Consider the following 15219-nt stretch of genomic DNA (forward strand, 5'->3'; position numbering starts at 1 on the left):
CCTCCTCTTTTGGTGACCTCCCGCAGTGCCTGGGCCACAGGTGGTCTGTGTCCCCTCAGTGGCAGCCCCTCTCCCCAGGCCAGCACAAGAGTCCTGCTCCAGGCACAGAGCAGCCTGCCCAGAGTGGGGGCCTGCAGAAAGAGGTTTCTCCTTCTCATGGATTCCTCCCTGCAGGCACAGAAATGCTCCCTAGCTCTTCTCCAGGGACACCCCTTCTCCTGGAGAGCCTTTCCCCAGGTGAGCGTTTCCAGGCTGGCCTGGCTGGACATTCCTGGTACCCACCCCGTGCTCCCTGCAGGGCCCTGAGCTGGCGGTGCTGCTCTGCAGAGGGAGGGGGCTGTGGTGCCCTGGGGCCATGGGGTGACCCTGCACTGGCCATGCTGGTCAGGATGGGGAGCAAGCCAGCCAGAAAGGGATCGCTGCTGCTGAGCCCCCTTCCATCTCCCCTCATTGCTCAGTAGCTAAGGAGAGGGTTTGGCAGGGTACTGGGATGTCTCCAGTGTCTCAAAGGGCAGGGAAGGGCTGCCCTAGATCAATCCCACAGGGTTTCCAGGGCACTGGGCTGAACCATTGTTTAGTCTTATGTCTCTTTTGCCTGCTGGATCCTGGCATTGCAGGAGCCTCGTTAGCCCATGGGCTCTTCAGGTTCACCTTTCCTTCAAGGACACTCCGCCTTGGATGGTCACTCATTTGATGAGGTGCCAATCACTGCTCACCCAGACTCACTCACTTTTCTGGGAGATCCCCTGAGCTCTCCTGGCAACTCCAGGTTCCTCTCCAGGATAGCATTGGCCATCAGCCCCATCACAAGTGGGACAATACCAGGAAGGATAAGCAAAAACCATTTGCACTCTGCTTGGACATGTGCCACCAAGAAGGGAGCTCTAGGTCCAGCCTTTCATCCCTAAGAGATTCCCATGCAACTCTGACCCTAGAACACCATGAGGACTTTTCATGGAACCGTTCCTTGGGTGTGTTCCTGATACCAGCTTTGGAAGAGTCATTCAGCCTCTGCCCCTGCCTTGAGGAGTCCCCTCTGACACAGTGGTTCACATGGCCTGTTCCTGCCTGCAGCCACAGGGGTGCCACTGTAGAGACAACAGGACTGTCACAAGGTACACGAGGCCTTAGGGGGAACACAAAGGCAAGGGCACAGCAGGACAGTGGGGATGTGAGGAGAGACCAGCACTGAAAGGCCTCGTCCTGCTGCTGTCCTTGGCCATGGCTCCAGGGAAGCAGCAGCCCCGACTCGCAGGCGGCACAGACAGAGTGCCCAGCGAGGCAGCCAGGGGCAACCCCAAAGGCCCCTGGGGCTGATCCTCCATGGGGCAGATGAGCATTTGCCTACTGAACCCCTCCTGCATACTGGGGTTGCTTGACCAGCTCTAGAGGAGAAGTAAAGAGATGGGAGGTGAGACAAATAGGTTTTTTCCACATTTCTTTATTGAGCTTTTTTAAAAAGGGAGCCTGGATCCATATATAAATAAGATCTTTGGGTCAAGAAAAAAAGAAGTAGAAGGCCAAGAATAATAACATCACAGGTCTCCGACAAAAAAGAAAACACAAAAACAAAGAAACAAACCAAACCAAAATAAAACAAAAACAAAACCAAAAAAAATCCCACAAAGAGAAAGTAAAGAAACATATGAAAAAAAGTTCATCCTGGCTTTTCCTGAGATACAGTGGAACCCCATTGGCATAATGGGCACCTTATTAATCTAAAGGAGATGGGATCCCAATAGCTTCCTCAGGGCATCCTTGAGCTCTTTGTTCCTCATGCTGTAGATGAGGGGGTTCACTGCTGGAGGCACCACTGAGTACAGCACTGCCACCACCAGATCCAGGGATGACCATGAGATGGAGGGGGGCTTCAAGTGAGCAAATAATCCAGTGCTGACAAGCAGGGAGACCACGGCCAGGTGAGGGAGGCACGTGGAAAAGGCTTTGTGCCGTCCCTGCTGAGAGGGGATCCTCAGCACGGCCCTGAAGATCTGCACATAGGACAGCACGATGAACACAAAACAAACAAAAGCTAAAGAACAACCTAATACAAGAAGCCAAACTTCTCTGAGGTAGGAATGTGAGCAGGAGAGCTTGAGGATTTGTGGGATTTCAAAGAAGAACTGGTCGACAGCATTGCCCTGGCAGAGGGGCAGGGAAAATGTACTGGCCGTGTGCAGCAGAGCAGTGAGAAACCCACTGCCCCAGGCAGCTGCTGCCATGTGGACACAAGCTCTGCTGCCCATCAGGGTCCCGTAGTGCAGGGGTTTGCAGATGGCAACGTAGCGGTCATAGGACATGACAGTGAGAAGATAAAACTCTGCTGACATAAAAAAGAAAAAGAGAAAGACCTGTGCAGCACATCCCCAGTAGGAGATGGCCCTGATGTCCCAGAGGGAATTGGACATGGATTTGGGGACAGTGGTGGAGATGCAGCCAAGGTCGAGGAAGGCAAGGTTGAGGAGGAAGAAGTACATGGGGGTGTGGAGGCGGTGGTCACAGGCGATGGTGGTGATGATGAGGCCGTTGGCCAGGAGGGCAGCCAGGTAGATGCCCAGGAAGAGCCCGAAGTGCAAGAGCTGCAGCTCCCGTGTGTCTGCGAATGCCAGGAGGAGGAACTGGCTGATGGAGCTGCTGTTGGTCATGTGCTTAGTCCATGCATGGGGGACTGTTTAAAGAGGAGAAGACATTCACAAGTTAAGGCAGACTTCGTTGATCCCATCCTATTCCTTTTTCCAAAATTTTCCCCAAAATGACTTCTCTTTCCATGGAATAATTTCATTCAGACCCTTTTTGTGAGATCAGCTTTGTGCTGCTGAGGGCAGTATCTTTGTAGGGGCAGAGATCCAGATGTTGATTTCCAATACTTTCTGGATTATTCACCTCTAAAAGAAACAGAGTTGGATTTTCAATTCCTTCTCCTCAACTGAGAGATGAATTTTTGTGTCCCATCACCCACCCAGACAACCCAGAGCAGAAGTTTGGAAGAAGAGGGTCCTTCCCTTTCAGGTAGCCCCTGCCGTGCTGTGCTTCTTGAAAAGTCTCCTGTGAATGTCCTGCAGTGATCTGCAGCTGTGAGCAGCTCTCACCCATGCAGCACCCTCTCAATAGCAGGACCCTTCCCTGCTGCGTCCCCACATGCCCGTGGGGTCTCCCCAGGCTGGATGAGAGCTGACCCTGCAGGCGGCAGAGTCCCTGCCCCGGCACACAGACCCATGGGATGCAGGGACCGTGCTCTGAAAGACAGCCCTGGGCACCCCTGGCTGCACACCCAGCTTATCAGCTCTTCACATTTCATACCAGCCCCCTCTGCCCCCTTACAGATCCCAGAAGCTGTGGCTGTGCCAGCTTTAGGAGATGCCTCCAGGAACTCCACCTGCATCGCCCTGCACCCAGAGACTCACCCTGTCAAGGGCCGCAAAGATTTCTCCTCCAGTGAGCTCTCAGTCGTCCTCCCAATCCTGACAGCTTTAAGCTCTCTCTCTGCCTCGCTCATCTCCCTGAGACACCCTGGCAGTGCCCTCAGCCCTGCTGCGCTTGGCAGAGGAGCTGCTCCTGGGCAGAGCTGTCTCTCTGCAGCGCTGCCCGCTTGCCATCAGCTCCCTCCATGCCAGGAGCCCAGCCCAGCTCAGACGCAGAGGACCAGCCCAAGGCCTTTTAATGACCCCTCTGGTGGGTTTGATGCCAAGTCCATGAACTTCAGTCGCTGAGAGGAAGTTGAAGAAACCTCTCAAGGAGTCAAAGTCAAATTCAAACTCCAAACTTTCTTGCAGTATTAATGGGTCCCACTGAGGGACACCACTGAGACATTGTCCCCTGGGTCTGGTTAGAGCAGAAACCTGGAGGCAGTGATGACAGGTCGGGAAAAGCAGGCTGAAGGTCTGATGCTGAGTAAACCTGGATGTGTTTCATTAGCACAAAGGGCCAAGCCCTGACCCCATCACCCAAAGGGCCAAGGCACGACCCCCAACCCCCAGGAAGGGAGATCCTGTCCCTCACTCATTCCTCAGGGCTCTTCCTGGCACAGGGGGATGTGGAGATGTGCAATGCCAAGGACAGGGCTATGGTACGACACCAGCCAGGCTCCTGAGTATGGACAAGGAGGCAATGAGACCCCAGTGCTGGAAGGACTGGTTGTCTCCTCATAGGCATCAGTGGCAGAGACAACAGCCATAGCCCAAGGCATGAAGAGCTTGGCTCTGCCAGGGGCCTTTCAGCTTTGCCACATCCCTCTGTCTTCTCCACCACAGGCTCTCCTACGGTGTCCCATCACCTCTGCCTCTTTCCCTGCAGGCTGTAGTCATCCACCCGGCTGCCCCACCTTGCTCTCACCTTCCTTTGCTCAGATCTCTCCACCCTCCCTGGCTCTTCCTTGAAACGCAAAGCCTTAGGCTGATCCATGCTCCTTCTGGGTGTCGTGTTGCACCACAGCATTGCCCTTGGAGTGACATTTCTTTCTCCTTGTGTCCAGTCTGCACCTCCCCAGCTGCATGTTGGGGCATTATTTCTTTCTCATGCTGTTTTCCACTACAGAGAAAAGCTCCACCAGCTCTGAAAGCACCCTTCAAGCACGCTCAGGCTTCTCCTGTACTGTCCTCAGTCTCCACACCACTGTGCCCAGGGCCCTCAGCCTCCTGATACTGTTCAAGTGCTTGAGGCCTCCAAACCCCATCTTGGGAGATCTCTGGGCTCTCGCCACGCTGTTTGCAGATGAAAACATAGTGGTCATAGACCAAGAAAGATGGAGGGAGACTTTTTACCAAGGCCTGTAACAGCAGAACAAGGGACAATGGCTTACACTGAATGATGGTAGATTTAGATTGGACATAAGGAAGAAATGCTTTATGATGAGTGTGGTGAGACCCTGGAACAGGTTGCCCAGAGCAGTGGTGGATGCCCCATCCCTGGAAGTATCCAAGGTGAGGAGCTTCGAGCAACTAGAACTAATGAAAGATGTCCCTGCCCATGGCAGGGGGGTTGGACTAGATGATTGTTTAGGACTTTTCCAAGCACAACCATTCTATGATTCTTTGATTCATCCAACTGAGGAGGGGGGTTTCTGCATCACAGGTCTGACACTCGTGCTGGGAAGCCAGAAAGCACATTTTTGGATTGTGCAAGACTTGCCGTGGGATTTCTAGGAAAGGACCAAAGGAAGGGAAAGGTTGGGATCAAGGAGGTTTGTGGAGGAAGAAGCATGGGAAAACAGAGAGAAAAGGGATGAAATGAGATGGTCATGTGTAAACAGGTGGCTGGTGAGGACACTTCCCTGGCTGTGGCCCACAACTGATCACCACAGCCTGTCCTGTTTTCTTAATACCTCCTTTTCCAAGAGCTTTGTGGGGCGAGGGAGATCTCTGCTCTCTCTGCACAGGTGGAGTTTCAAGTGCCAGACACTGGAGTGGGAACCACAAGTCATCAGACCTTTTGAACGTTGGGGGGCCAGCAACTGGTGATAATGGTGCATATGCATATAACATTGGTGCGTATGTTAGTGGTTTACCCACAAGCAAACACCAGAGAAACCAGAAAGTAGAATACGCCTGCGGGGGCCTAAGTCTGGACTGGACACTAGAGGGACCACAACATCTGCAACTTGGGTACTGGGAGAAAAAGGTAGCCCAGACCACCTCCCAGATAAACTGGGGGGTCACAGTATCATAGAATTGTCTAGGTTGGAAGGGACCTTTCAGATCAGCAAGTCCAACCATCAACCTAACACTGACAAAAACCATTACTGAACCATGTCGCTAAGCACTACGTTGACCCGTCTAATTGGAAATACCTCCAGGGATGGGGATTCCACCACTTCCCTGGGCAGCCTGTTCCAATATTTGATAACCCTTTCAGTGTAAAAATTTTTCTTAATGTCCAGTCTAAACTTCCCCTGGCGCAACTTGAGGCCGTTTCCTCTTGTGCTATCACTTGTTAGTTGGGAGAAGAGACCGACCCCCACCTCTCTACACCCTCCTTTCAGGGAGTTGCAGAGAGCAAGAAGGTCTTCCCTCAGCCTCCTTTTCTCCACGCTGAACACCCCCATTTCCCTCAGACGCTCCTCACAAGACTTGTGCTCCAGACCCCTCGCCAGCTCCCTTGCCCTTCTCTGGACACACTCCAGCCCCAAAATGTCTTTCCTGTAGTGAGGGGCCTAAAACTGGACACAGCACTCCAGGCGGGGCCTCACCAGTGCCCAGCACAGGGGGACGATCACTTCCATGGTCCAACTCACCACACTGTTCCTGATACAGGCCAGGATGCTGTTGGCCTTCTTGGCCACCTGGGCACACTGCTTGCTTGTAGTCAGCCGGCTGTTGACCAACACCCCCAGGTCCTTTTTTGCCAGGCAGTTTTCAAGCCATTCCTCCCCAGGCCTGTAGTGCTGCATGGCGTTGTTCTGAACTTAGTAGGGCTTGGCCTTGTTGAACCTCATACCATTGGCCTTCACCCATCGGTCGTAAGCCTGTGCAGATCCCTCTGCAGAGCCAACCTACCCTCAAGCAGGTCGACACTCCCTCCCAACTTGGTGTCCTCTGCGAACTTACTGAGGGTTCACTCGTTCCATTCATCCAGATAATTGATAAAGACATTAAAGAGAATGGGCCCCAGCACCGAGCCCTGGGGAACACCACTTGTGACCGGCTGCCAACTGGATGGAACTCCATTCACCACCACTCTTTGGGGCCCACCTTCCAGCCAGTTTTTCACCTGGTGAATTGTTCCCCCGTCCAAGCCATGAGCAGCCAGTTTCTCCAGGAGAATACTGTGGGAAACAGTATTTCCCACATTTGAGCCCAAACAATTTCAATTCGCACTTCCTCCCTCTCGCCTCTGACACTGGGTATTGTGTGACACAACTGTCCTGGCTCTCCAGGCACGATGGGCAACAGTTTGATGCCTCAGCCGGAGCTTTTCCTCTTGCTGGAAATGGGAGTGCAGCAGGGTCAAGCCAAGAGGCCCAAGAAACCCAGCTTCCCACAGGGACAACTGATGAAAACCTCCCATAGGCTGTGGGACTTTCTGTTCAATGACAGAAAATTTGTCAGTTCAGAATATACAGCTGTGCCCATTTTTCCTCTCTTTTTTTAACTTGGCTTTTCTGGATGTAATCTTTTATGCCACTTTGAAACTGTTTGAAAAACTAGCTCAGCGTGTCTTTGGTGCTTCTCTCTAACCCAAACGAATACGCAGCACTAAAGTGGGTTTCCCTCCATGGAGCAGCTTTGCACAATGTCTGCTCCAAGAGGGGAAATATCTCAGACTGCAGCTGGAAATGGGTGAAGGTGTGGAGGAAAAATGTGTTGCTTCTGACACTATTTGATATGCATACAATAGAAAAAGGCAGGGAAGGCTAACCACCATGAAAGAAACAGGAAAACTGCCCATCAATGAAGCTCTGCAGAAGGAGGATGGAGCCGTACATAACATGAGGTGATATCATTGGGATCAGCACCTCGAGAAGACTTCTGTAGGGAAGACTTTCACCTGCTCTAGGTGACCCTGCTCTGGCAGGGGGGTTGGACAAGACGATCTCCCGAGGTCCCTTCCAACCCTTATCATTCTGTGATTCTGTGACTTTGCAAGGGAGTACCCTGACTTCATGCAGCTAAAAAGCAGAGGCCTTGTAATGTGCTGAAGGGCTGGGGAGAAGTGCTCTGGGGTGAGAGAGGAAGCGTGGATGGCAGAAGGTTGGAGAGATTTGAGTTACAGAGATTTGAAGTCATCCTGTCAGGGTCTGAGCAGGGTGAACTTTGGAGAGGAGGAAAACTAAAGCAGCTCTCAAGGGTGTTTTGGAATTTGTGGTGCTATCACTAATATCAGAAAGAGGACAGTGCTGTAACCCAGCTGCAGCACTGTGTTAATGCAGAACTGGCTATTGAAAATCCAGTATTTCATTCACTTGGGCTCTTGGCTTTGGCATCTTTTCACTTTGACTCCACTCCTGACACCTCTCTCATGAACCCCATAAGAATGGAAGACTAAAGGAGAATTAGGCTCAGAGCTGGCTCCTTAGGGCGTTTGGCGTGTTAATGAGCCCTCTGGTGCCGAGTTCCTGCACTGCAGATCCTGAAAGACTGAGCAAGCCCCCGGAGAAGTAAAAGCCAGAAGCAAACCTCCAGGTTTCTGGGGGTGTTAGCAGGCCCTGCTGATCTCTGCCTCTGAAGAGACCGAGGAGGGAATGAGCAGACAAAGTTCCTGTCCCTGGGGGCTGGTGAAGCAGGAAAGGATGTCAGAGACACTTGCTACAGGAAGAAATTTAAACGTGGAAGTCATTGTGAAAGCCCTTGATTTGCTTCCCCAAGCAGGATGGCCAAGGCCTGACCCCCATCCTTTGGGGAGGGAGCTCCTTTCCCTCTTGGAACGCTCAGGGCTCTGTGTAATGTGTGAGTGTGTGAAGCCGGGTACTGGTCAGCAGGAGGACACTTTGCAGGCTCTGTGGTGGGTGGGTGAGGAGGCAACGGGGTGCTGGAGCTTTAAGGAGCGAGTGCCTTCTCATGGGTCTCAGTGGAAGAGGCAGAAGCCTACTCAGGTCTGTTGGGGTGTCAAGGCCCAAAGCCATGCCCACCGCAGCTACACTGTCCCATGCCTGTGCCAGGTTCTTTAGCTCCAAAAAAAAGCTGTGGAGTTCTGTGGATTTGCCAGTTCCTGTGAGTCCCCTCCAACCTATTTGCTTTCTTCCAAAAGCCTTGTCAATGCTCATTTATCCCCCAAGATTTGCAAGCCCCAGACATGCTAGAATCCTCTATTTAGCTCCACAACCCAGCGCTGAAGTGCGTATCCTCCTCATTCTGCTGCCTCAGAGTGAAAATTCAACCTCTGACATTTCAGCATGACACCCCTTGCTATTTCAGGTCCTTCTCCGGCCTTTCACACGCTCATTGCTATGCACACACTGCTCGTTCCCTGCATGCCCATGTCTCTCACAAACCCTTCCTCTTCCCCTGCCGAGATGGGACTTCAAGAGGTTGGTGCATCCTCCACACCCATGGTCTGAGCTCACAGTCGTCTCAGGGAACCTGTGTCCGACTGCGGCCAGTGTTGTCCTGCCAGCTCAGGGTCTGAGTTCCATTTGAGCCCAAACCATTCCAGTTCCCGCTGCCTCCCTCTTCCCTCTGACACTGGCTACTGTGTGACACAACTGCTGTACAACTCCAGGCAGGATGGGCCAAAGAGTTTAATTAGCAAATTGGGACCTTTCCCCTTGCTGGAAATGTGAACTTGGCTCTCAATATTTATGTATTGAACTGCTTTGCCACTTTGAAACTGCCTCTCTGAAAAACTAGCCCAGCGTGGTTTTTTCTGTGTTTGTTTTTGTTTGTTTTAACCCAAATGAACATGCAGCACTGAAGTGACATTCCATAGCATGGAAAGTGGGTTTCCACAGGATTTTGCACAATGTCTGCTGCAAGAGGGGAGATGTCTCAGACTGCAACTGGAAATGGGTGAAGTTGTGAGGAGATAAATGCATTGCGTCAGTAATTTTGAAAGTAACCGAGTCAAAGAGTTGGTTTTGAGCTTCTTCACAGCCTAAAGCACCGCATGGGTAAGGAGCCTGGCCGGGAAATGTAAAGAGTAATCAAAGGTAGGACGAGATACCTACTGAGCACAGGACAATGCCACCCTGAATTGTCCCATGAGCCTCTACTGTAGAAAGCCTCACCTGTACCTGACTCTCTTCTCCTGGGGCACACTGCAAGGCACAGGCTCATGGAAGGGCTTTTGGGAAAGGGGTTGATGGGGGAGCCTCTGGTCCAGCCTCTCACCCAAAGGTAGGGTTGTCAATCCCAGGGTCAGGTTGGGTGACATTCTGGGGAGCTGAAAACCTCCAAAGATGGAGATAACAGAGAGTCGATGGGTGTCCTGCTGCAGGTCAACGTCCGCCTACTCCGTTTTTCCTAATATTCGGTATAAAGCTCCATGGAGGATGCTTGCCGCTGTTGCCTCTGCCAAACATCTGCCACAGCAGAAGAGTTTGCCTCCACCTTCATCTCTCCAGGAAGATGTCACCTGCTCTTAGGCTGCCCTGTGCCTCCCCTTCAGCAGACTAAAGAGGACCAGTTGTCTCAGCCTCTCCACACAGCTCATGTGCTTAGGGACCCTAACCCCATCCCGACAGACTTCCTCTGGACTTTCTCCAGTTTCTCCATCCTCCTTTCACAATGGGATCCATCTATGGCATCCACCATAACTCCCACACCCTTCTGCCCAGGACACTCAGCCAGTCGCGTCACAGCCTGTCCCAGTGCACCGCCTTTGTTCTGCCCCCAGTGCACACCTTGCCCCCTTTGCCTTATGAAACTTCAGGAGGTTTCATTTGGCCAAGTCCCCACGTGTGTCAAGGTCCCTCTGGACTCAAAGTCCAAATGGTCAACATTGCAGGTTTTGTGGACAGTGCCTCAAACCAGATAAGAATATGGGGAATTGCAGGATCCCACAGGTAATGAAAGAGAATGATTTGCTTAATGGAGTTGGCACCTGAGTTTGAAAATCAGCACACCAACCACCTCAGATATACCCCAAGGTTGTAAGAAAAAAGAAAAGCATGGCCAAGGGGGAGTGGATGAATAAGGAAGCCGTTCATTTTGGAGGGGATCTGGATAAAAAAAGAGAAGCAATTGTGGTTTCAAGGAATGAAAGGGATTTGGTCATGGCTGTCTGGGGACACCTGTGAAGCACCCTGGCACCTGATGTGAATGACTTCTGTGGTCAGAGACAACCTGAGAGCTTTCCCTAATTTGAAAAAATGAAGGGGAAGAAAGGACAGTCATATTTAGGCTGGATGGGACGTCGGGAGGTGTCTCGAGCAGCCTCCTACAGGGCCAGACCAGTTACTGAGGGCTTTCTCCAAACACATCCTGGTCATTTGCTAGAAGAGATCCAGTGACATAAACCAAAGAAGTAACCTGGATGTGGTGTGAAAAGTCCTGAGCAGAAGGGGATCGTCACTTCCACTGTCTGTGCTCCTGCTCATACAGCCCGGAATGCTTTTGGCCTCCCTTGCTGACGGCTCATGGTTGTCCCAATGAAACCCAAGGACCACCAAAGTCTTTCCTGCAGAGCTGCTATCCAGCCATGCAGCCCCATGCCCTCTGCCATTGCACAGGATGAGTGCACCTCAAGGGGAGGACTTTGGCTTTGTCATCATTGGATACTGTGTGCTTCCTTTTGGCCCAGCCTTCCAGCCTGTCTTTGTCCTTTGGGTGGAAGCCTTGAGCTCCAGCATCGTGTCTGTTCTCCTCCATATGCTGTCATCTACAACTGTTATGAAAAAGCACTCTCTCGTCTCCTCTGGGTCATTACAAACACATTAAACAGGGCAGGTTGCAGGCTAGACCCCTGCAGAACCTTACAATCTACAGGCCTCCAGGCAGTGTAACACGCATTGACCGTGTCCCTCCGAGCCCGCCTGTACAGGTGGTTTTAGCTATCCATTAGCCATCCATGCAGGCATTAGCCATCCTAGCTTGGGCATGAGAGTGTTCTGTGGGACAATGCTGGAAACCTTGCTGACTTCCAGGTCAAAGATAACTACGTCTCTCCTTGCACCTAACAGTCATGGCCTTTCTTCACATAAAGCAAGTCGGATGGCCAGGCAGAGTCTCCCCTGGCTAAATCCTGTCACCTTCTCTTTCGGCCATGAAAGAATTGTGAGCTGAGGGGACCTGCTCTGGAGCACAGCCTTTCACTCCCCTGCTCATCCATGGGGCATTTCTGAAAGGTGCATGCAATATTTGGGTGCCGCCAGTCATCAGGGAGTGCCCCCACTTTCAAGGATGATGGAAGGGGCCTCTCTGTGACATCGGCCTGCTCTCTCAGCTCCCTGGGATGCCACCCATCCTGTCCTAGAGACTGGTGAGGATGGTGCTTGCTCAAGTGACTCCTGACTTGATGCCCATCCACCGCTGGTTGTTCTCCTCCAGGGTCCTGCCTCAAGTCACAGAGGCCCGGGAGACCTTGCAGGGAAAGATCGAGGCAAAGAGGACATAGACAATGGCAGATCTATCCACACCTGCTCTCATGAAACTCAGCGGTGGCGACAGAAAGGTGGGTACTCAGGGTACACAGGGTACAGTTGTTCTGGCATGGACTGCTCCAGTGTGGGTCCCCCACAGGCCACAGGTCCTGCTTGAAAACCTGCTCCAGCATGGGCTCCTCTCCTTGGGCAGCAGTTCCTGCCAGGAGCCTGCTCCACCGGGGTCCTCCATGGGCTGCAGGTCTAACTCTCCCAAAGGAAGAAGGCCAGCCCAGCACGGCTTCTCTTCTGGACCAAGCCACAGGAAGTCCCGGAGGATGGCTGTTTCCTGTGCCCGTGGCACTTGAGAAAACTCAGTGCTGACAATACTCCAATGTTTTGGGTATTGCTGAACAGAGTTTGCACAGTGTCAAGACCTTCTCTAGTTCTCATTCTGAGTAGGTGGGAGGTGAGAAAGAAGTCGAGGGGGGACCCAGCCAGGACCGCTCATCCAAACCGACCAGAGGCATATTCCATACCATATGACCTCATGCTCAGGAATAAAAACTTGAGACAGAGGAAGAAGACGGTGAAGTTCTTGTCATTCAAGGAGGCTGCTGCTTGGCGACCGGCTGGGCATCAGTTTGCCTGTGGGAGGTGGTGAGTGATGGCCTGTGTTTCACTTGTTGAGGTTTTCTTAATCTCTTCTCTTCACCTATTAAACTGCTGTTGTCGACCCAAAACTTTTCACACTTTATTTCTTCCTTGTCCCACTCAGGAAGGGGGAAGAAAGTGTGAGTGACTGTGTGGCTGCTGGGCTATTGGCTATTGGCCAGAGTCAACCCACCACAGCAAGGAAGTTTCTGATAGCTGGGAGCTAGTTCAGCGGTTGGGCACCAAGATGCTTAGGGGCTGAAGGGGAAGGGCCTTGTTTAGCCTGGAGAACGGAAGGTCTCGGGATCCTCCTAGCAGCCGGTCTGTCCCCGTGGGGAGGTTTTCAGGGCCATGGAGCCAGGCTTGTACCAGTGGTGCTTGGCAGGAGGTTAATAGACAATGGTCAGATGTTGAAATAAGGAAGGTTCAGGAGAGAGAAAATGAAAATCTTTTTCTCCATGAAGGCATCCAAGTGTTGGAGGAGGTTTCCCAGAGACATTGTGTCATCTCTGCCCTTAGATGTTTTCCAGCTGCCATGGGATAAAGCTTTGAGCAACATGGTCTGACTCCATGGCTGATGCTGCTGTGAGCACGAGGTGAGAACAGAAGTACTCTTTTCATATCTGCAGCTACTTAGTTTCTGGACTTGTTAGAAGCACCATGACTCAGGATGACCATTGGCACACATACTTTATAAGCTACGCTGTTGGAGGTTCAGTCCAGGGGGACCTTGACACACCTGGGAGCCTGGCCAATAGAAATCTGAAAATTTAGAAGGAAAAGCTGGAGAACAATTCCATGCAGCAGCACGGGCAAGGACCTGAGCGATGAAGGAGTGCTCTGAGGAGAAGGGTCTGGGCACCATGGCAGCTGCCATAGGAGCCAGTGGGCGTCACCTTTCAAAATGAAAGAGGAGAGACTGGAGAGGGTGCAGAGGAGGTGTGCCAAGATGGAGTGAGGGGCCTAACGCGTGAGCTGTGAGGGGAGTCTGGACCGCTCTAGCCAGATGATGTAGAAGCACAGGGGTGGACAAGCAGCTGGAGGACGAGCAGCTGAGCATGAACCAGCAATGCACCCCCGTGGCAAAGGCCAACAGCCTCCTGGGCTGCAGCAGGAAAAGCTTTGCTGGTGGATGGAGGGAGGTGACCCTTCCCCTCTGCTCAGCACTGGTGAGGCCACACCTGGGGTGCTGTGTCCAGCGCTGGACTCCCCCACACAAGAACGTTGTTGACCTACCAAAGCAAGTCCAGCAAAGGGCCACAACGATTGTTTAAGGCACTGCAGCATCTTTCATAGGAGGAAAGGCTGAGAGATGTGGGAGTGTTCAGTCTGCAGAAGAAACGTCTTTGGGGGATCTTCTTAATCTATATAAAATTCTATCTGAACCCAAGAAACCACTTTTTGACTGTGAGGGTGGTCAATCGCTGGAAAAGGTTGCCTAGAGTGGTTGTGGAGTCTCCATCCATGGACATATTCCAAACGCACCTGGACAAGCTGCTGAGCAACGTGCTCTAGTTGATCCTTTCTCAGCTGGGGGCTTGGACTAGATGATTTCCAGAGGTCCTTTGAAACCTCAACATTTCTGTGATACCGTGAGTATAAAGGAGAAAAGTCAGACAGAAAGAAATTAACAACACATAGCATGGACCTCAAATATGGTGGGATCCCATGGAGAGGACCCAAGCTGGAGCAAGGGAGAAGTGTGAGGAGGAAGGAGAGACAGAGATGTTCTTTACTGACTGTTAAGACCCTCTTCACCACCCCCCTGCTCCTCTTGGGGTTGGGGTGGGGAGATGAGCTGGGAGCAATGGAATAATTGGAGCCCGTGAGAAAGCGTGAGGAGAACGGTCTTTAATAGTTTTGTCATTCTTTCTCACAAGCAAACTCATTTTTTAACTGGCAACAAATTAAATTGATCTTCCCCAAGTTAACATGTCTTTGCCCGTGACAGTAATTGGTAACTGATCTCCTTTTCTTTATCTTGACCCATGAACATTTCTGGGTTTTTTTTCTCCCTTTGCCCTGTTGAAGCGGAGGAGGGAATGAGCAGCTGGGTGGGCGTCTGGCTGCCGGCCAAGGTGAACCCACTACAGAACCACATCAGGACGCCTGCCTCCAGTGTGGGTCTCTCCAGCACAAGAAAGTCCCTGACGGACTGGAGCGAGCCCTGCAGAGGCCAGGAGGATGGACGGGGCCTGGAGCACATTTAAGGAAGAGGAGAGGCCGAGAGCTTTGGGTTCTGGAGATATCCGTTAGAGCCAAACACTGGGTCAAGGACCAGGCCAGTTGGTAAGATCTCAATCAATGGAGATTTTCAAGGTTTTATTTCCTTTTTATTAAAGATTCCGTGATTCTGTGATTCTGTGGCGGTAGAGTTCTGTATCACAGAGCCCTGGGGGAAGACAGGAGTGACCGTGCAGGAAAGGTCCCTCCTCAGGGTCAGGGTACATGGCCAGAGATGGAGATGCCTGGTGTGTGGGACTGATCTGGGACAATTTTCCCGGAGCAGCTTCCCCAGGCTGTCCAAGGAGCACAGCACAGACCAGGACCCTCTCTTTTGCACCTTTGGTGCCTTGCTTCCTTCACCATGGCTCTGCACCATGAGCACCCTGCTG

The 15219-nt window shown here is 52.0% G+C and overlaps 1 protein-coding gene across 1 annotated transcript; it reads right to left on the reverse strand.

The window, feature by feature from the left end:
• Nucleotides 1–1718: 1718 nt before the first annotated feature.
• Nucleotides 1719–2645, reverse strand: LOC134509343 (olfactory receptor 14J1-like). Its single transcript, XM_063321823.1, has one exon. The coding sequence runs from the start codon at nt 2643–2645 to the stop codon at nt 1719–1721; it is 927 nt and encodes a 308-aa protein (XP_063177893.1).
• Nucleotides 2646–15219: the final 12574 nt, after the last annotated feature.

This window comes from Chroicocephalus ridibundus, unplaced genomic scaffold, assembly GCF_963924245.1.
Source record: "Chroicocephalus ridibundus unplaced genomic scaffold, bChrRid1.1 SCAFFOLD_98, whole genome shotgun sequence".
NCBI lineage: Eukaryota > Metazoa > Chordata > Aves > Charadriiformes > Laridae > Chroicocephalus > Chroicocephalus ridibundus.